The 21,612-nt window shown below is 37.4% G+C and overlaps 1 protein-coding gene across 1 annotated transcript; it reads left to right on the plus strand.

Annotated features, from left to right (window-relative positions):
* The first annotated feature begins 14,047 nt into the window (after positions 1 to 14,047).
* On the plus strand, positions 14,048 to 20,393 carry LOC116136372. Its single transcript, XM_031422086.1, has 10 exons — positions 14,048 to 14,335; positions 14,478 to 14,544; positions 15,191 to 15,444; positions 16,609 to 17,146; positions 17,269 to 17,916; positions 18,369 to 18,809; positions 19,167 to 19,361; positions 19,492 to 19,548; positions 19,899 to 19,961; positions 20,061 to 20,393. Exons 4-10 carry the CDS (start codon positions 16,679 to 16,681, stop codon positions 20,142 to 20,144), a joined length of 1,956 nt encoding a protein of 651 aa, XP_031277946.1. The 5' UTR covers positions 14,048 to 14,335; positions 14,478 to 14,544; positions 15,191 to 15,444; positions 16,609 to 16,678; the 3' UTR covers positions 20,145 to 20,393.
* Positions 20,394 to 21,612: the final 1,219 nt, after the last annotated feature.

Raw genomic sequence — 21,612 nt, forward strand, 5'->3', positions numbered from 1 at the left:
GCTCTTGGCTTTATTCACCCTCTTTCTACCGCCGTGTCAATCACTCTTTTAATTATGGGTTTATTAGGTAGCAATCTTCATAAAATCATGAATTCAATTAATGATTGGGGCCTGTTTGTTACCATTTTTAAAAAATTGTTATTATAAAAAAGTGTTTTAAGTTGAGTTGATTTGAATAAGATCAAATTGGATTTGAATTTAAAAATTTGTTTGATAAAATATCTTATAATTATATCATAATTGAATAAAATGTTGAATAGTTATATGGTACATTTTTTTAATAAGGTTTATAAGATAGAATAGTTGTTTGGTATATTTTCTAAAAATATTTAAATTATTTTTTTAACCTTTTACATTTGTTAATTTATCTATATATTATCACAATAAAAGTTTAAAAATTAACTAAAGCACTCCAGTCATCCAAAAGAGGACAGTCGGTTGCTAGCCAATATCGTCAATCTCCAGAACGATGCACAATCGGTTGGATTTGGCTGATTGTACGACGATATGGCTGTTTTCGATCAGATCTATCGCTGAAATTTGGTTGTTGTCAACGGCAGTAGATCTAGCCAGATCTCAGCCAGAATCTAGTCGTCAACAACCATATCCGGCTGGTCATACGTCGTTCCAACCACGTTTGGCGATTGACAGTGGTGGTCTTGGGTGTTTTAATTTTCAAATTGGAAGGAGAGAAAGAAAAATGTTTTTAGTTGAATAGAGTTGAATAATTTGAAAACAAAGCCTCTTTTCATTTTGAGTAATGCTATGCTTACTCACCATCTTACTAACCATCTTACTATTTGTGCATAATACAAATACCATATGCATAGTGCAGATATTAGTGTAATTTTAACAAAGATAGTAAGACGGTTAGTAAAACTCGTGAATAAGCATAGTATTTCTGTTTTATTTTTAGACAAAAAATTTTATTTGAATTGGATTAATTTTTAAATTGAATTGGTCCAATAAATATATAAACACATATCATATTTTTAATCAAAATAAGATAATAGAATAATGATATAAAATAATGTAACAACTGGGGGTAAAACTGTGTCTTTCTCATTCAAGGTAACAAAGCTGTGATGACTTTGACTTAACTGTCCACTTGAATGTGGTTGACCAAATTACATACACGGAGTTGTTGCAATTAATTGCTGGATTACATTTAATCAATCGTTAAATGGCTACTTGCAATTTGAACATATATCACATGCTACAAATTAATTAATTTTCCCATTGTGAGATCTGTCGCAGCAACTCTCTTTTCTGTTGTCTACTTGCCCTTTAAAAATTTGTAGATAGAAAACTCAACATCTTATAAACAACAATTAAATTTATGGAAAGAGGTGCAAAAGAACATGAGCAACACATCTGTATTTCTCTGTAATAACTTTCCTGTTGTCCAAAATAATATGTCATATGTCTTATCTCATTTGATGATGATTTTTCATAACAACAACTCTGTTATTCCCTGACCATCAGATTTGGATGAAGCTTTCAACTGAAAATTTAGGTGAAGTTATTGACACAACTGTAAAATTTGTGATTCAGATAAATTTAAAATATCCTTTCAGGGAATGAATTATTGTAACTTGCTCACTAAGATTTGCCTTTAACCAAAAGTAGCATTATTCAGTGATAAATACTTATTACTGAATATATAATATATCTGCTGACAAAAGAGAGACCCACTGTAAGTACTGACTCACCTCTTTTCTTTTATAAAGGCCCCCCTTTTTTTTTTTTTTTTTTTTTTTTTTTGAGTGTAGCTGAAGAGCAATGCTATCGTCATTGAAAATTACGTATCGAATATATGTACCGAATGACGTGATAAAATCTTAACTGTTTATTTATTATCAGTTAATATTAATCAATAGTCAGGATTTTTTCGGTCATTCGATGCACAGATTCAATGCACAATCTTCTGTGGCCCTATCATTTTTGTTTCAAGAATGGAAATGTTTTTCTTTTCTTTTCTTCCCTTTTTTTTTTTGGGTTTTTGTCTAAGCTACCTGCCTACCTCCTTGACTTGAAGTGGTAAGATTCCTGAACCGACTGAATAGTGAATATGGTAGATTTAGAAGCAATTTAATTTGTCCGAATAGGAATAGCCCACAGCTGATTGAGCAACCCATTCCAGGTTTCCCCTGTTTTGTTTGAGTTTATTAATTTCCCTTGAGGTATCATAAATAAAAAATTTCCCCCTTGGTTACTATAAATAATATTTTGCCCATTACGTAGTAATTCGTTAGGGTTTTACTGTTTGATTTAACGGTTCAAGTTTAAAATGTATTGATCAGAATCATTAGATGACGAAAACATTAACATACCATATTATAAATGATAAATTATTATTTTAGATACTTGAAGGGTAAATTTTATTCTATGTTACATTAGGGGAAAAATTGTAAACTCATTTTCTGTTGGTAATTGATTTGATATATATGCTTAAGATAGGTATTATATTTATATGCAATCCTAAACTGATTTATATATACATTATCTTAAATTTAAATGCATTCAATTATTAAAAAATTTAATTTGACTCTTAAAATAGCGTTAAATTTTTTACTTTTTGGTCTTCAAATCCCACGAGAAAAAAAAAAAAACCATGTGTTGATGCGTGATTTTTACATCAACGAAATGCACGTGTAAAATGTTGAACTGGCTTAGAAGACACACTTGAATGCAAGAAAAATGGAGTAAATACAATGAGAAAAGCGTTTTTAAAGTGGTTCGGATGCTAAGGAAGCAAATCCTACGTCCACTGTTATTTTATTAATGATAGGGGTTAGATTGCATTAGCTGACTGATTTACAAATGATAGTACAAGCGAGTGAATGCTATAAATTATAGAGAGAGAGTGAGAGGCCAATCAAGAGTAAAATGAGCCAATCATTTGAATGAGAGATAAGCTCTCAATTTATAGTGGGATTCATTGGGATTATGATTACTGAATCTGTGAGTTGGTGGGATTATCCGTGCAAATCCTTCTTTATGTCACATTGCCCAACTTCTAGAGTGATTTACGCGATTTGGTGCAGGGATTGGACATGTGGGATCACCACAGCTTCTGGCTGTTTTGTATAACTAATGTTTATATGTGATAAAAGAAAATTTTGGGCCCATTTATTTTTGCTAATATACATATATTCTACTTGATATATTTATATAGTATAAAGTAGTCATTACACGTGCACCCACTATTCTGACAAAAGCAGGATGCGGGTGTACCCATGTTTTGACTTTTGCACGCTGACTGGACCTTACGTCAGGCCTATATTTTTCAGGCATAACACCATGTAATAATACAAATTCTTTAATTGATACTAATAAAATGCACCATAAAATTTCTTAAAATTAATGAAAAGAAAACATTTTTAGAAATTCTTATAATGTAATGAAGCTTATAAAAGTTAATTTTTTTTTTTTAAATAAAATCATAAAGTTGAATCAATTATGAAATCTAAAAGTTAATGGACCTTACGTCAGCCCTATATTTTTTAGGCATAACAGAAGTCTCCTAGTTTTTAAGGTTTGAGAATTGAACCTTGGAAACTATAAGTCATGCCGCGATTGATGATTTCTGGAAATTTTGGTGATTCTGACCTGGTTGAAGATAGGTCGGGGTAGCACTTTTTGCAAACACGACCTCGCATGGTCATTGCTTATTAAAGACGGGTGAGTGACTTGACTTCGCCAGGCGTTGCCTGTTGTACTTTAGGTATAGATGCATTTAATGAAGCAGTCTCTGCGCTGACAGATGTCCTGTGCGTGATAAGTGCCAGCCAGACGCATTAAATACGTTGTATGCTGACATGGTACCACTTTATCAAAACATTAAATGTGTGACATGCTGAAACGACAACCCTTACCAGTGCATTAAATGCAGCTTGGGGCGCAATTAATGCTGAGGGAAAGAGAAAACGATGACGGTTTGATTTTCTGTAATCGTGACGCTCACTCTTCCTCACTGATCTACGACACGTGGTCGTGATCAACAGTGAGAAATTTTTGCAGCCCAAACGTCGTTTTGATTCCGAGAAAAACAAGCGTCGGTTCATGCGCTATAAAAACTCAGATCTTTCTCAGGCAATGTCATCACACTTGTCTTTTTCACAGAGAGCAAGAGATTTTCGCAAGCTTGGAACCTTTGCCTTCCAAACCAGCGTTTTTCTGATATTTGAAGTAAAAGCCATTTTCGTACTCCGAGAGGTAAGAATCTTTCTCTGTTTTTTGTTTTCTTATTCCCGTGGTTGGTAAATGGCGTTAGTCTTCTGGTAATCCATTGGAGACACGACACTCATGTCGGGTTCGAGCCATGAATGGCGACTCGAATCATTATGTTAGGGTTTTCTCTAGGTTTTAGGGAGTTTTTCCTTCCACATCATCGTACGGAGTACCGTACGATGGCCAAATGACTCCCCTGCTTGTCGCTTTTGCAGACCAGTAGAATGGACCTCTCAACAACCAGATCCGAGGAAGGAACCAGTTCGTCCTTGCAGGATGCCCCGAGTGCCACTCTTGAGGTCTACTCGGCGCTTACCGGGAAAGAGCTCGAGAGAGTGATAAAACAATACGGTATCGACATGAAAGTTTTTCGCGATGTGGCTTATTCATCGCGATACCCATCTAGTAGGATGGCCGCGATCTTCGAGGAGATAATCAAGGGTGGGGGATTGATCCCCTTCCACCCTTTTGTTAGGTCGATCTTGGATCACTTCGAGATAGTGCCGATGCAGCTCACTTCGAACGCGTATGTTATTGTTGTTGCCATGTACATCTCGTGTCGTGAGAACGGGCTGGGCGAGCTAATTGCGACGAAGCTTGGCTGCTCGTATTTCTTGAAAAAGAGCAAGGACAAGGATTCTTATTACTTGTCCAAGCGACCTACTATAGCTGATGGGATACACAACTACCCTCGCAATGCGGGGGCCTACGAAATGAAGTTTTTCTTCTTTCGTTACGATGGCCATTGCCGCTTTCAAGACCCGAGTATGCTCTTTTCCCTTGGCGAATTCATTAAATTTGAAATGCGTTTTCTTTGTAACGACCTGTTTCTTTTCTAGCAGTTAACAAGATGACCGACTTAGGGCTGCTCTTCGATCCGGATAGAATCGTATCTTTTGGCTTCCTGCCCGAAGCCAATCGTGATGCGAAGAAGCTCGTGACGATCGTGAATCTGCAGAAATACGGTTTCTTCAACGCAAACACTTCTTTAGAGCCCTCATTGAGTAAGTCTTGCTAACTGGGTCTTTTCTGGTCGTGAAATGAATCACTTGCTAACTATGCTCGCATGCAGCGACCATGCCTCCGAAGGATTTAGAGCAGCTACGACAAAGGCAAATCAATTTTCCTCGGTCAAGGAAAGCCAAGGTGACCGATGCTGCTTTTGTCATTCCCCCAGCTGAAGGTGCAACATCGGGCCCCCCGATGCGACCTGCTCATCAGCTGTCGGAGGACGCACCAATTCGAACCGCGAAGGCTTCCCAGCCATCGGCTGTTCACCCGAGGCTAAAGACAACGGCTCAACGAGCGAAGAAGAAGAGAAGGCAGAATTAGGTCGAAGAGTCTGAGACCGAATCCGAAAGCGATCAACTAGGGAGGTTGCAGCCAGACATCGGGAGGAGGTCGGGTAAGGAACCGACGGGTGATACGACCCCTACGGAAGGCGCGAAGAAGAAAACCCCAGTCCTGGACTCACCAGGGAACCTGCCGGAGTACCTGCAGCCGATACTCTACACTTTACTGAAGTGTGGACTCTCAGAATCATTTGAGTAGTTCGCAGATTCCGGTCCAACACTTAAGCAAGGTGAACGAACTGTCCTTGGCGAGGATTTCCCTTAGCTCCTTTTGATAAGCTAACTTTATCTTTCCTTGTTTGCAGGCCCTGCTTTCCATGCGAATATCCCTGGAGAAGGTTCGGTTGGGAGCCGCAAAGGGAGAGGTCGCACTGAAGGAAGAGAACGCAAAGCTCAAGCGAAGCCTGGAAGTCGCCCAAAATTGAAAGAAACCTATCCTCTGAATCGACAAACTGGTACCTGAGCGAAAATAATGCAGCTCTTTGCACAGTGGATTTCCAAAAAACGGAGCTCGAGAAGCATGAGGAGAAAATAAAGGAGCTTCAAAGGACCATAGCCAGACTCTCCAAGGAGGTCGAAGAGAATGACCAGAAGCTGAAAGCGACCTCTCTGCGGGCCTTACGAGGAGAATAAGAGAAGGATGCCTTCGAGAAGCAAAGGCGGGCTCTCAAGGCCGAACTTCAGGTAAGTCAAGGGAAAGTTGCTTCTCTGACCGAAGAGGTGCAGAATCAGGCAACGGAGGTCGAGGAGAAGGCTGTCGAATGGGCAATCGAGTCTATCTATACCTTGCGGCCGAAGAACCCGCATATTGATATGTTCGACCTCCCGGAGGATTGGCAGGAAACACTCAAGTCCATGGCACAGGAGGATGATGAAGCGGCGGTCGCCCAAAGATCCCTAGCCGACCAGCCTTAGGATGATAAGGTTGTTCCTCTAGAAGTTAGATCCGGACTAACAGTTGTACCATTTTGCCTGTTGTACTCTTCGTATTAATGAAAATGCAATTTTGCTTTTACAATTTCTGTTCGCATGAGTTTACATTCTGATTGCTTACAGTATTGGAACAAGTCTATGCGAACATGATAACACATTTATACGAACAAGATTACATGCGAAGATGATAGTATGGTCGAAGGTGCTCAACATTCCAAGCTCGGGGTACTTTGGAACCGTTTAGCCTTTTGAGATGATAAGTCCCCGATTTGTAATAAAGGACGTATGCTCTTCGTCCGGCGCATACATCATAATTTGATTATATCCCGAGTACGCGTCTATGAAACTTAGCAGCTTGTGCTGCGATGTGGCATCCACGAGCTGGTCGATTCTTGGCAGGGGGAAGCTATCTTTAGGACATGCTTTGTTGAGGTCGCTGAAGTCGAAACAGGTTTGCCACTTTCCATTGGGCTTCTTCACCTTAATCGGGTTGGCAACCCAGGTCGGGTAGAGTGCCTCTCGGATGGACTCATTTCGGAGGAGGTTATCCACTTCTAGCTCTAAGGCAGCATATCGCTCCGGATCTATCGCTCTTCTTTTTTGGCGAACTGGCTTGGCTTTGCTGTCGATGTTCAGTGCATGACAGATGATTTGGGCTGATCTCGATCATATCTGCGTGCGACCAGGCGAACACCGATATTTTCCTTGAGGAAGCTAATCAGCTCAGAAGTGAGTTGAGATTGCTCCCAATTCTTAGCATTCGGCTCGACTCGGCTCTTTCTTACGAACCTTTTGTGATCGCTGCGACGTGCTTATCACACTGATCGGGTCGTGATGAGCCACGCGAGCATACCTTTCCTGGGTACCTCGCGTGTTCTGCGCGAGATGCGGTCCTCCGAAGATCATGTGACACTGCTATATCTTGTGCGATCACGATGCTTCTTTCCTTGTTCCCCTTGACTTTTCTCTTGCTCAGGAGCAGAGTCGTCGATAAACTCCTTGAAATGCCCCTTCCAAATGAGTTCTTCGATTGCCTATTTGAGAGCTCGGCACTCATCTGTGCGATGCCCGTTATTCCGATGGAAGCGACAATACTTTTTATTATTTCTTGCTGACGCGGGAGTTTTCATGGGCTCAGGCTCTCTGAGCAGGATGGCATCTTCGGATTTGTCAAGAATAGCCGATACAGATGCATTCAAAGGAGTATATTGATCTCTGTCGTGATCGCGATGAGGGACAGGAGCATAGGACTCTTTGGGCTCGTATTGAGGTTTCTTTTCTTTTCACTGATCGTCGGTGGCCCCTCTGCGATCAGCTCTTCTACTTTTCCCCCAACTAGACATGCTGCCTGAAGAGTCAGGGTCGCGACGGCGGAGTGCCGCCAATGAATTTTCTATCCGGAGGTACTTCTCCACAAAGTTATAGAATTGGGTGAGGGAAACATTGTCCTCAGCCTGTAATTCTTTCCACAGGTCGGTTTGTGGACGAACTCCTGCTATGATAAGAGTCTGAACAGACTCTTCAGGAGTATGAGCCACCTTGTTGAGTTCTCTGTGGAAACGGTCAATGTAGGACTAGAGGGATTCATCCCTTTCTTGCCTTATATTGCTGAGGTAGCTCAAAGGCATCGAGAACTTTCTATTCGCTTAAAAATGCCTTAGGAATGTCGCGCTCATTTGAGGCCATGAACTGATCAATCCCGCTGGAAGCGACCTGAACCACCGCTTGGCATGGAAGGTTAACGTCACTGCCAAGCAACGATATTTTGCTAAATCCGAGACCTGGTGAAGCTCCATTAGGTCGTTGAATTCATATAAATGATCTTGTGGATCAGAATTTTCATCAAATGCCTGCATGTTAGGCATCCTGAATCCCAGTGGGAGTGGAGCGGCTAGCACTTTGGAAGAGAAGGGGGACGCAGACGTGACCTACCCTTGCTCATTTTGCTGAGCTCTTAGTTGGTCTAGAGTTCGCTGCAGCTCCTCAATTTGTGGCAATGGAGCCACTTGGGGATTGCTTTCACCCATGTGAGTTCGACCCTCGCGATTACGGTCGAGAAAAATCCGGAGGTCGAGTTCCTCTTCGCCTCGGCCGGTGGTTCCGACCATTCTTGACACACGCTGGCTAGAGGCGTGTGAAGGCGATGAATGGTGCAAGGTATTTTTACGACCTTCACGGTGGTAAGAACCGCCCCGCGAAGTATGGGACCCTCTCGCACGGTGACGATCTGGATGGTGCGGGGTATTTTCATGATCTTCACGGTGGTAAGAACCGCCCCGCGAAGTGTGGGACCCTCTCGCACGGTGACGATCTGGATCGTTTTACTGGCGGTGATAAGAATCGCCCCGCCCATCACTTTTATGGGGGTGTACTTGCGACGTGACATGGGACAGTTCAGGTCGCATCTTTTCACCGAGTCTCAATGAGACTGGTATTCTACTTGGGATGCGGTTGGTGTTCGTTGGCCCTTTGGAGCTCGTGGGCACCTTTTTTGCCACTTGCTTACCCTTTGGTCTACGCGCTGCAGTGCTCGCGACACGGGCTATTTTCCTTTGCTGCACTTTCACGCGACCTGCAGGCGTTTTTGGCGGTTGCACCGCCCTAGCTGATTTGGGTGGCACGCCTTGGTCCAAACGGTCCAACCTTCGTTTGACCGTCTGGAGAGTATTGTTGAACCTCTCCAGGTAGCTTCTAATGGCAGGGTCAAGTTATGAACTTGATGAGATATCCCCGGCAGCATTTTGCGGAGCTGAATGTATTTTGGAAGAGGCGTCCCCCTGGACTTGGGGGGTCCCCTCAGCACCTTGGTTGGTTTGCTCAGGTTCAGGTTGGCGGGTCATTTGTTGTTGTGGGACCAGTGGGTTAGAGATTCTCTTGATGAAAGATGAACACTAAATCAGACACTCCTTCTAGCGCCAAACTGTTGATGCGTGATTTTTACACCAACGAAACGCACATGTGAAATGCTAAGCTGGTTCAGAAGACACATGTGAATGCAAGAAAAATGGAGTAAATACAATGAGAAAAACGTTTTTAAAGTGGTTCGGATGCTAAGGAAGCAAATCCTACGTCCACTGTTATTTTATTAATGATATAGGTCAGGTCGCATTAACTAACTGATTTACAAATGATCGTACAAGCGAGTGAATGCTATAAATTATAGAGAGAGAGAGTGAGAGGCCAATCAAGAGTAAAATGAGCCAATCATTTGAATGAGAGTTGAGCTCTCAATTTATAGTAAGATGCATTGGGATTATGATTATTGAATCTGTGAGTTGGTGGGATTATCCGTGCAAATCATTCTTTATGTCACATTGCCCACCTTCTAGAGTGATTTGCACGATTTGGTGCAGAGATTGGATACGCGGGATCACCACAGCTTCTGGCTGGTCTGACGCGCACCCACTATTCTGACAGAAGCAGGATGCGGGTGTACCTATGTTTTGACTTTTGTACGCTGACTGGATCTTACATCAGTCCTATATTTTTCAGGCATAACACCATGTAATAATACAAATTCTTTAATTGATACTAATAAAATGCACCATAAAATTTCTTAAAATTAATGAAAAGAAAACATTTTTAGAAATTCTTATAATGTAATGAAGCTTATAAAAGTTAATTTTTTTTTTTATTAAATCATAAAGTTGAATTAATTATGAAATCTAAATTTAAAATTTTTGAATGTTAAAGTTGTGACTCACAGAATTATATCACAATAATTACATTATTTAAAAACTAATTTAAATATAAAACCCAAGATCTAACATATAATATTTATGAATTCTATACAATAATTAAAAATTTGACCTTAGTTAGCAATCGATTGCGCTATTTTATCTCTTTTAAGGAATTTTCTACACAAAGGTTAGGACGACCAATTTTGGACTTCTATTGCTACATTTGACCTTAGTTAGCAATAATGTTCGTCAACGTAATACAATTTACCTCGAAGAATAAGAGAATTACAAATTAAACCTGGCTTTTTAATACAATTTACACTCATACGTCTTTCCACTATACTATACTCCACACGAATCACTTAATTCGTGCAAATATTTAATCATTTGGTTTTCATAATCTAATTGGACTTTAACAATATTAAAAAAAAAAAACATTTTATATATAGATATAAATAATATAATACAAAAAACTATTTTTGTAAACCCATTGGTCTAACTTTCTTTAATTCTAATGCTTATATGAAAATCAGTTGAGTATACTTTCTCACACTTGAGAATAGTGGATTATATGTTGAGCATTTATGTAATCTACATATTATAAATATAACCCAAAGTGCCTGTATATAGTCTATAGATTAGCATCATTAGTCGGTAACATCAAAGTCATATAAATAATAAACAGAAACATATAAGTCTCTTAGGTCTAAGGACAATTAGCCAATTGTAGCAAAGTTACCCATTCTATATATTTAGTAAAGATTACTTATAGGGTATACTTTACTTGATCTTGTTTTGTGCATGTACTTGTTTGCTTAAGGTCATACCTCAACGATGGAATAAATCATTCTAATTTCTATCATATAGCAACATAAGAAGTATAGACATAATAACTATATAATATAATTTAAATAATAAATGCCTATAAAAAATTTAGATTACGTTTATTAATCACTACCATGATCTTTTACAATGTCCTTAAATAATTGTATATTATATCTCATATAATAACCAAATAATAAACACCCATAAAATAATATATATGAAATTAATTACATAAACCAAAAATTAGTTTTTGAGAGCACATAATTCTAATAGTGACGATATATTAGTAAAAAAAAAATAAATAACCTCTAGGATCTTGAAACTAGAAAATACAAGGTGCGTAGATCAACATAAATAAAAGGAAAATATCAGGAGGTGTAGTAATGGGCCAGAGCATCAACAGCTCAATTCTAATGTTGGACCATAAGTCAAAATGCATACTAGAGATTTTAGATCACCCACATTGCAAAGAGGATCCAGTCAGAATCTCTTATTTTGTAAATGCTTGGAACCAGCATTGAATTATATAGTTATAAAATAGAAATCAACAACGTTGAGATCAATTTTTAGTTGTTTTAATAATTGAAGCAGGAATGAGCAGGAAGAAGGAATTTGGCTGCTGGCGTTTTCATTCAACATATATACACAGATAAGAGATCATAAATTTAAAACAAAGGTCATTAACTACTTCTTCTCCTGACTGAATCTTCTCTAATAGTTTTCAGCCTGATGAGAGTTAATCCTTGTCTTAGTAGTCTTCTAATGAGTAAGGATCATAGAAAAGATGGTTCTATTTCTGCCCCCTTGTCTTATTAGGATCACAGAAAGATGATTCTCCCCTTAGCAGAAGACAAAAACAGAACATAAGCGATAGCTTTAAATAATTAATTAGATGTATAAAATTCCAAGGAGCAGATTAATCTTCAATATAACCTAGATACATCTGCATATACCTTCTTTAATAAGCTTATTCATGAGCATAACTTACATCACCAAAGACACTCGGCATTCAGCGTTACTCTTAAAACCTCTTTAACTTGCTCCAACAATGTTATATTATCCATCCTTTCCAAAAATTTGATCATGACATTCTAACAATTGCAACATCGCAAATCCATTATTCTGATAATTTCTTGAGTCTTATAAAAAATTATGAGTCAAAGTTCAGATACATATTCTATATTGAGATTTTTAGGTGGTGGATACGTTATCATCGTTTCTAAAATAAAAAATGACCCCACTAAAAAATTTAGTCTAATATTAAATGAAAATAGTGTATAAATGTCGTCCATGAATTTCAATTTGATTTTTTTTTTCGACCAAAAAAAAAAATAATAATAATAAGGGACCAAATAAATGAGGAGCTACTACGTAGGTGATAGGCCCAGTCGGAAGCCTCCATTTATTAATAAATAATAAAAGTAAATACTTTTTCCCGCCCAAGGATTTTCTCGCATCCCAAAGTTTCAAAATATTACTTTTTCACTTAAATTTATATTCTGTCAATACCTAAAATTGATTTCGACAGATTCTGATGGCAAAAATTCTCTATGTTACTACCATTTAAATCTCTATTCTCTTCTCTATAAAACCTCTTTTAGTCCGATATCTGATTTCTCGCCGATTGTTGGCAACTACAAAGCTAGGGTTTTTTATTTTTAGTTGATTTCTAGCTAATTTAAACGGTAAATATTCAATCAATCATCACTATTTGATCCACCAGACTCCACTCTGTAAAACTTCTCTTACTTCGGCTCTTGGTAACTCACCAAACACTGGATGAGAAAGTGAAGTGTATTTTCAGTATTAACAGAATATAAACTTTGGGTGAAAAAATAGTGTTTTGAAACCTTTTGGGTGTAACATGTCGTTAAGGCAAACCTTGGGTGGGAAATATGTTTACTCTAAATAATACTCCTGATCTTCTTATTTATTAGCCGTTAATTAAGAATCTCAACATGTATCGGTAATTATAAGATAAAAAAAACTGTGACCTCCCTCGCTTGTGGCGCTACAACCATTCAGGACAATTTATTTTTCACTCGCAGATCAGTCCTCAAAACTAACGGATTTAAATGGTTGTAAATAATTATAATCAAATTCCAAATCAAACGGATATAAAGAGTGAGTGATTCAAAAAGTGGAGCCCATTGTGATTATTATTATTATTATTTTAATTCGAAATCCATAAACGGAGTTAATTACGTTAAGTGCTTAATCCTGATTCCTGAAGAGGGTAAGCTACTTTTTGATAAACGAGATTCCTTATTTGTTTTTTAACTTCTGTCAACACTTTTCTGGTCGGTATTAAACAAGAATATTTAGTATTTAAAAAAAAAAAAAAAAAAAAAAAAAAAAAAGACACTCTTTTCATAGCCAGGGCGGTGAGGCCGTGAGAGGACTTGGATTGACATTTGACACTGCTGAAGAGGACATTCCCCTAATAACAACCATGCATGGTATAATTCTGGTTCATTTGTAATCTTCTGTAATTCATCTATATAAATTGATTTTTGGTTGGTACTAGATTGGATTTTCATGAATTAAAAAATACTATATCCTCATCAAATCCCAACTATCTCTTACAATGGATAAATATACATGATTAATCACAGTAACCAGAAGAATAAGGATAAGGGATATCTTCACGGAAACGCATTAATTATAAAGTGAAATTTCTTCCTAGCTCACCTACTCTTTCAATTGCCCATCACCAACCACAGATTAATTAAATATGTCCCCACTCCAATAATTCATCATTGGTAAGAAAACTTTTATAACGTGCCAAATACGTGAAGCAGGCAACCAAATATCAGCCCTAATATCTTCTTTATTATTATTAATACGTGTGATGAAGAAAAAAGAAGAAAGAAAATGTTATGTTGTGGATGATGGAGACATGATGTTGACTCCATCTTTCTGAAACACGTAAAATTCTAATAATCATTGCAAAATGCAAAATCTACACGGCTCGGGGCGGGTAGAGTTGATGGGTCGGGTCAGGTGGGTGCTAAGCTAATCCATAAATTGAAACGTAGCGCCAATAAGCACCGACTGGCGACAAGTAGACAAAAGTGAAATGATATGACCAGAGACAGTGGTGGTTCTGTAGCTTATCCTTTGACAGAGAAGCTACTTTACTTGTAACTACAAAGCCACTGCTCCTTAGTCCGTTCTCTGTACTTATCTCATACACTAGCTTTCTAGCTTTCTCAACTCTCTGATCAACGTTTGTTTGACTGTGAACAACAGCCGCAAGAAGAGAATTTCACAAATAATCATGACCCTGGATATAACCAGCTTAGAAGCTCGGTATCTTTCTCTCCTTTGATTTGTTTTTTTTATTTATTTTTTTTTTTTATAATCAAAATTATGTTGATTAATGCAATAATTTTGTTAGTTCCACGTATTGTATTCATTCCTTCTTTTACTAATTCCAGAATTTGGGTGGCAGGTATATTGATTCTTGCAGGAAGCTTGAGACGCTACCCAACTCTACTGTGTCATCGTGGTTATCTGAGGTATTTTTGTGGTGGATAAAAATTATCACAACTCAATCCTATAAACTTTTTTTCACAATCACGACGTGATAGTTATTAAAGTTAGTAATTAGTGAGCTCGCAAATAGGTAGATGGACCTATAGCGAGCGGGTGAGACCCATTTGCCAGTGAACGAAAATTTGTGAGCTTGGGTTGTAATATTACCCATTTGTAATATAGTCTTTTCTCGAGTTGATGAATCACTCTACTTCTCAATCTTTAGTTGCTAATGCTGCTATAAATACTAGTTATGTCACTGACATCTGTGCTAAAAAAGGCTAAACCTTAACATTTGGAGTCTGCTAAATTCTACTAACCAGAGTGTCGGTGGCACTCATATTCACAGAGAGACCTTTTTATCAACGAACCGTGATTTTATGCAATTGTACAGTGATATCTTTTTATCACGGACTCGTTCTTTCAATTTCTTTAAAACTAGTATTAAACGCCACGGGTGAAGCTCTGTTTCTACTTACCATAATTTGTTACTGCTTAATTTTCATTTTTGTTTTTCTCAAATTTGGTTCAGGGTTTGAACATAAATGTTTCCTTTTTCTTTAACCCGGCATTAATTATTGTTGACGACAAGAAAGTTTATTTATTTAAACTTGTCTTCTTGTTATTCAGGCCAAGATTCGGCACTCTTGCCAACAGAAGTGTACAATTGTGGTTTTATTAAATAAGTTAAAGAATGCTGATATCTCTCCGCTAATTGACATGTTCCGGGAAATTGAATCCTCTGATATTGATGCTGTGGACATACTTCACGGAACATCTTGTTGCTTGAAAAAAGAAGATATTATGTCTTTGATGCATACAATCAACCAAAAGCTTCGATTAGTTGATCTTAGCCAGATGGCACTGACAAATGATATTTAGCGGTTTGTATTAGTTCTTTCCCATGCTTTATCCATGAATACCGTCTATCATTTTTTATTCTTTTGCCTTTTTATTTTTTCATGCATTTATCATAGTTATGCTGCATTGTAATCCTGTCTTTTTTTAATTATATAGATCAATTTCTTACTCTAGACATTGTTTCCCACCTTATCAACAGAGTTCGTAATCCTTGGCAAGCTGTAAAACAAAAGTAGTTCTTTTGAAAAAGATATATCAGTAGACAACAATCCTACATCTCTGGAACAATATGTAACTTATCTTTATATTGTAAATTCTGGGAATAATTTTGCTGGGCCCATTAGATAAGATCCATCCATTTCCTATAGGATAAGATTTATGGTAAACTGATGGGTTCTATCAAACAACAGTTCTGGCTAGAATAATTAGTATGTGCCACACACTACTTGATTTGATAATAAAAAATCAATTACAAATCCGTAAGTCACATATGCAGTGTGCATACACAGCAAAGAAGGAGAAGGGTAAAGGGGAAATTAAAAAAAAGAAAAGCAAAAGTAAAGGGACTTATCATTTATCTGTAAGTTTCTTTAATTTGTTAGTGCATTATGCATTAGGGATGCAGTGGGCTATTCTGAATTTTGGTTCATGTTCTTTTGCAAGACTTGGGACGGCTTGACTTACCATAGGAATTTATAGGTGCATTTTTTTTGTTGATGGAGTTAAATTGTCTTCATAATGTTTTTGCATAAGTATCTTTGAATTTATATTGCACAAATATTTGTGTTGGCACCTCTGCCACGATTAATTAAATGTGTTGGATCTGTGTTGACAAAATTTTTGTTATAACTCTTAGTGGCATGACACAAGCATGATATGCCAATCCGTTTTGCCACCCCTAAAATATATACATTCATTAATTAGTCTCTAATGATTTTAGTAAAGAAGGATGTGTTTCAATGATAGATTACATTCAACTTCCACCTTTCATTATTAGTTTCCTTTATGGTTCTTGCACTCTACTGATTCCATATTGATGAACAATTTTTACCTTTTTATTTTGCTTAGGAAGTAATATATTTGTTGTCACCAGTTGATAGTATTTTACAAAGATGAAGCTTAGGAGCTAGGAAGTTGTTTTCCAACTGAATAATACCTTGACCTCTTTGTCTTTGGCTTATTTTCAGGGATCTCTGCCAGGGTGGTTTGGCATGCCATGTCCTTAACCTGAGGTCGACCAATATCAGGAAGCTCAACATGGATGGAAAATTCATGCATTTACACACCTTAAATTTGGATTTTTGTACTTCCCTGACTAGTTTTCATGAGGACTGTTTTTCTTGCATGCCAAATCTGATGTGTCTTTCAATGTGCGAGACCCGAATTTCTAATCTCTGGACAACTACCGCTGCCCTATCAAAACTCCCTTCCCTAAAGGAATTACGATTCCAAAATTGTTTGTGTTGCAAGCACACTGGGGCATGTCCTGCATTGTCAGGTGAGAATGCAAATGGTGATTTAACGTCAGTTAGTGGTGCAGATGTTACAAATCAAGCTTCTGCTGCTGATGACAGAGTAAAAGATAGCGAGAATCATGACAGATATAAGAATTTGTCAGATACTTATGCAGTTGAGCTTTCAAACTACCTTCAGAGAATGAATTTACTTGAGCTATCATCTGATGCCCTTCCAAATTTGAATGGACGTTTTGAAATACCAGATGAGGTAACTACATAATATACTAATGAGATTGATGTATTTGGTTTCTTATGAGAACATTTGATTTGTAATCTATTGGTTTTGGATTTCTCCAATTTGTCTAACAGGTTTCTTTTGGCATATTGTAGATTCTTGACAATCATGAACTTCTAGTAAGATTGCATAAGCAGGATGTGCCGACTGCTACTGTTAAATTAAAGAAGTATAGTTCCCACCATCCTTCACCCATATGCTTTGAGAAACACTATCGGGAGTACATGGTTGCATCATTACCTCATTTAGAAGTTTTAGACAATTTGCGTATTGGAAAGATGGATAGAGAAATGGCAAAGTATGTCTTTTGTAAATACTTTGAGTATTTACCATATAAGAGAAAGCACAAAGAAAATATGGTTAATGTTTTGCAGAAGCGTGAAATGGGAACAAGTGGTATGTATTACCAAAGTTCTTCAAAGCTAAATAAGCCTAATCGTTGCAGAAAGAGTCAGCATTTCTTCTCGAGGTCGCTTAGTGCTGCTAAGCTTGGGTCTTCTGCATGCCCACTCTTACATCCATTGTCAAGCTTTAGTCATGTATATAAAGAAGAAAATAAGAGGCTTCGTCCAAGGCAGTTTGAGTATCATCCATCTAATTCTAGTCTTATGGCTTTTGGAACACTGGATGGTGAAGTAGTTGTTATCAACCATGAAAATGGGAACATTTCTAATTATATCCCAACCATAGGAGTGACGAGCAGTGTTCTGGGGCTCTGTTGGCTTAAGAAGTATCCGTCCAAGGTAAACTCCTTACTGACATATTTTGGAATTTGAGCTATTATTGATGGCAGTGGCATGCTTCTTAATTAACTGTTTGTTTTTAAGGATGTTTTATGTTGTCTAGTAAATTTGATAATTTGAGAGGAAGTGTTACTTTTGACAAAATACTTGAGCTTTTGATATGTGGTAGGTTGTGTCCCTGAGCTCTCAAGTTCATGAGTTAATTTGAAATGTCAAAGTGATCTGTTATTTGAACTTTGTAGTATTTTTTGTTGTTGGTTAAACCTTTTAATCATTCTACATATATATTATGGCTAAATCAAGCAACAGCCACGTACTTACCCTGAAGTACTGGCTGAGAAAACGCAAACAAAAGGGAATGATATCAAATGCCTCAGAGTAAATATTTTCTTTCTCCACATTGTTCCTTGTCTAAGTGTGGCAGTTACTAATGTTACTGTGTGAACTGCCAGCTTGTTGCAGGTTCAGATAATGGATGCCTTAGGTTGTTTGACACCAATCATATGCCACATACAGTTGCAGATCCATGGGAGAATTCTGGTGTGGTCAATTTTAAAGATTTCGAGCAGTTGACGTCTATACATGTGAATTCAACAGATGATCATTTTCTTGCTAGTGGTTACTCTAAAAATGTTGCTCTATATGACATTAACAGTGGAAAACAGTTAGAAGTGTTCACTAACATGCATCGGGAGCCCATTAATGTTACCAAATTTGCCCATCATTCCCCCTTTATATTTGTTACTTCATCATTTGACCGTGACGTCAAAATGTGGGATTTGAGGCAGAAACAAGAACAGCCTTGCTATACAGCTTCAAGTTCAAGAGGAAATGTGATGGTCTGCTTTTCTCCTGATGACCTCTATCTTCTTGTTTCAGCTGTGGACAACGAGGTACTATCATAGAAATGAGTGGATTTTATGGTTTAATAAACTCACTAAAGAAACCTTAACTTGTGTAAATTACTGCATAGTCAAAATGATGGTTTAATAAACTCACTAAAGAAACCTTAACTTGTGTAAATTACTGCATAGTCAAAATGATGATTTTTCACCAATTGAATTTCAAAATCCTATCTTGCTGAAATTTTGACCTGTTAAGAGATGTTTCCATGCAATTGCTCTCTGCAACGTATGTCATTATTAGAGCCTGCTGCTAGGTCTGTGTGTTTGGCTTCTCTATCCAGCAATATTTAACTTGATCCTTCTTTTATGGGTTTAAGATTGTTTCTAACCGTTAATTGATGTCAGGTTAAGCAACTGTCGGCTGTAGATGGAAGGCTCCACATGAATTTCGACATAACTTCAACAGGAAGTGCATATAACTACACCCGTTCGTATTACATGAATGGAAGGGATTATATTATCAGTGGCAGTTGTGATGAACACGCTGTCCGCATCTGCTGTGCTCAAACTGGAAGACGATTGAGGGATGTTTATTTGGAGGTATGTTTTGCTATGAGATCGGTTAATTAATAAAAAATTTAGAGCACTGGTATATTGCCACCATTTTAAGCACAATGCTATCTATAACCATGCTAGCTAAGAGGTCAATTGCTTCTTGTATTCCTTGCAGGATAGTGAGTCCGGAAAATCTCTATCTGTGCAGTCCTTAAGGGGAGATCCCTTCAGGGTAAGCTTTTGTTTAACGCAATCTAGTGATATCAATCTTTCTAAATCAAGTTTCTCTTTTTGGAGTTAAGAAACATTATTAAGATTAAAATCAATATATTTGTATTTTCATGGGCCAATAATGAGATCTCAACAATGTAACCGTAAATCTTCCCTCTTCTTGAGTTCCCTACAAAATTGGTTTATAAGCACCTACCATGTAATAGAAAATAATTATTGAACAAAATTGTTCGCATTATAGTATAGAATATTCTGTCCACTTTAATATTGCTATTATCCAAATCAGAATTCCATGCTAAGGTCTTTTGATGAACTAAATGTGAACACATGTATCTGTATTGTTAAAACCAGGATTTTCACATGAGTGTCTTAGTTGTGTCTTCGCGTCCCAGCTCAAAGTGGGAGATCATGAAGGTAACTTTCCCCCCCAAAACACCCCTTCCCCCTTTTCCTGTCATTGTTGAGTTTTTTGAAGTTCATTTGGATAGCTGAAAGTAAGAGGCCTCTCTGCAGGTTAATTTACTTGCCTCTAGTCGCCTTGCTGAAGAATATTCTTACGGTCGACCTATACGTTCTTCCTACTGTCTGGGAGGTTGACATTATGATGATAACACATCATTTTTTTTGGGTTATCATTTTTATGTACGTATGTGTATATATGTAGATAAACATGTATGTATAACAAATTGTGGGCCTTTCTGTCTGTATGCATTGAGGGCAATTCTTGATTTTGTCCATTTAACTGAGTGAAGAGTCATACACATGTATTAACCAGGCATTATTGGAACGGTGCTTTTAAATGTTCCCAGTAATGAAAATACACTTGAGGCTTGTGGCTTATTGTCATGTCTAGCATGTGTTTCACATTTTATAACTTGAGGTAGTACTATATTTCCAACCTCATTTTGTTCATTTCTGTGAAGCCACCGAAAGATGAGAAATTGTCTTCAGTTGGAACCTCTGCAATGGTCCAAGACAGATGTACTTTTTCTTGTTTAGAACTTATACATTCAAAATATTTATCCTAATCTTTTTGTCGGTTGATGTGTTACTGATTTAGATTTGAAGATTATGTAGGCAGATGTTTACTATAGTTAAAAAGAAAAAGGAAAAAGAGAGCAAAGTGAAAAATATAATGCGTATTGCAGAGTTGAAGACATATAGAAGTAGATAAATATGTACTAGAAAGTGTTTTAAATCATAAAAACATTGCAAGAATGAAAAAGGGATAAAAACCACTTTCGCTCGAAAACAATGTTTCATAAAAGTCCTCCAAATACTCAGTAGATATATTTTATATTTTCAATGAGAACAACAAAGGAAACAAAAACAAATATGACATGTCTAGAGGGGGGCCAACGATAAAAGAACAAGTTTTTTTCATAATCAGAATGTGAAAGGGAGAAAATATCGCCCGGACCTAGCCGAAATATTTCTGCTTCACATCCTGTGGCCTGTGCTAAAAAACAATCATTCTAGCCCAACAAAACAGAACAAAGGAATCAAATGCAAGTGTCACACAGCCTGTAATTTTCCACTTGAAGATTAACATCTTTTTCTAGGATATACTATCGGCCCAAGCCGCCCAACAACCGCTTTTGTTGCTCAGGATTGCCCGTAGTAACTGTTCGTCCTTAAATCCAGAAAATAATTTCGGATACTTGGAAGGACCTCCTTTTTTTTTTTTTTTTTTTTTTAACCAAGAGCTCTCCCTGGAAGCAATTAGTCGATGAAAATGTCAGACTAGTTTTGTAAAATTCTTTAAATTACAGTAAAAAGACTCCTAAACCAATAATGGGTTGACCAAGAGGCATGTGATCAAAGGGTTTATTCTCTGTGATTTCAAGTTGAATCACAAGAACAGTTGTTAAATTATCCTCTGTTGGAAGTCTTGTTTAAAGTTTGAGACTAATCAAGTAGTCTTGTTGAGTATGAGACTAGTCGAAGTACACGTAATTGGTTCGAACACTCTCAATAAAAAAAAAAAAAAAAAAAGTCATGGGCCGTTATCAGTTAAAGTTTCTTTCTATTGGAATCTAGGTAAGCAAACATAACATAACATAAC

Source organism: Pistacia vera, unplaced genomic scaffold (genome assembly GCF_008641045.1).
Source record: "Pistacia vera cultivar Batoury unplaced genomic scaffold, PisVer_v2 Contig312, whole genome shotgun sequence".
In the NCBI taxonomy this organism is placed as follows: domain Eukaryota; kingdom Viridiplantae; phylum Streptophyta; class Magnoliopsida; order Sapindales; family Anacardiaceae; genus Pistacia; species Pistacia vera.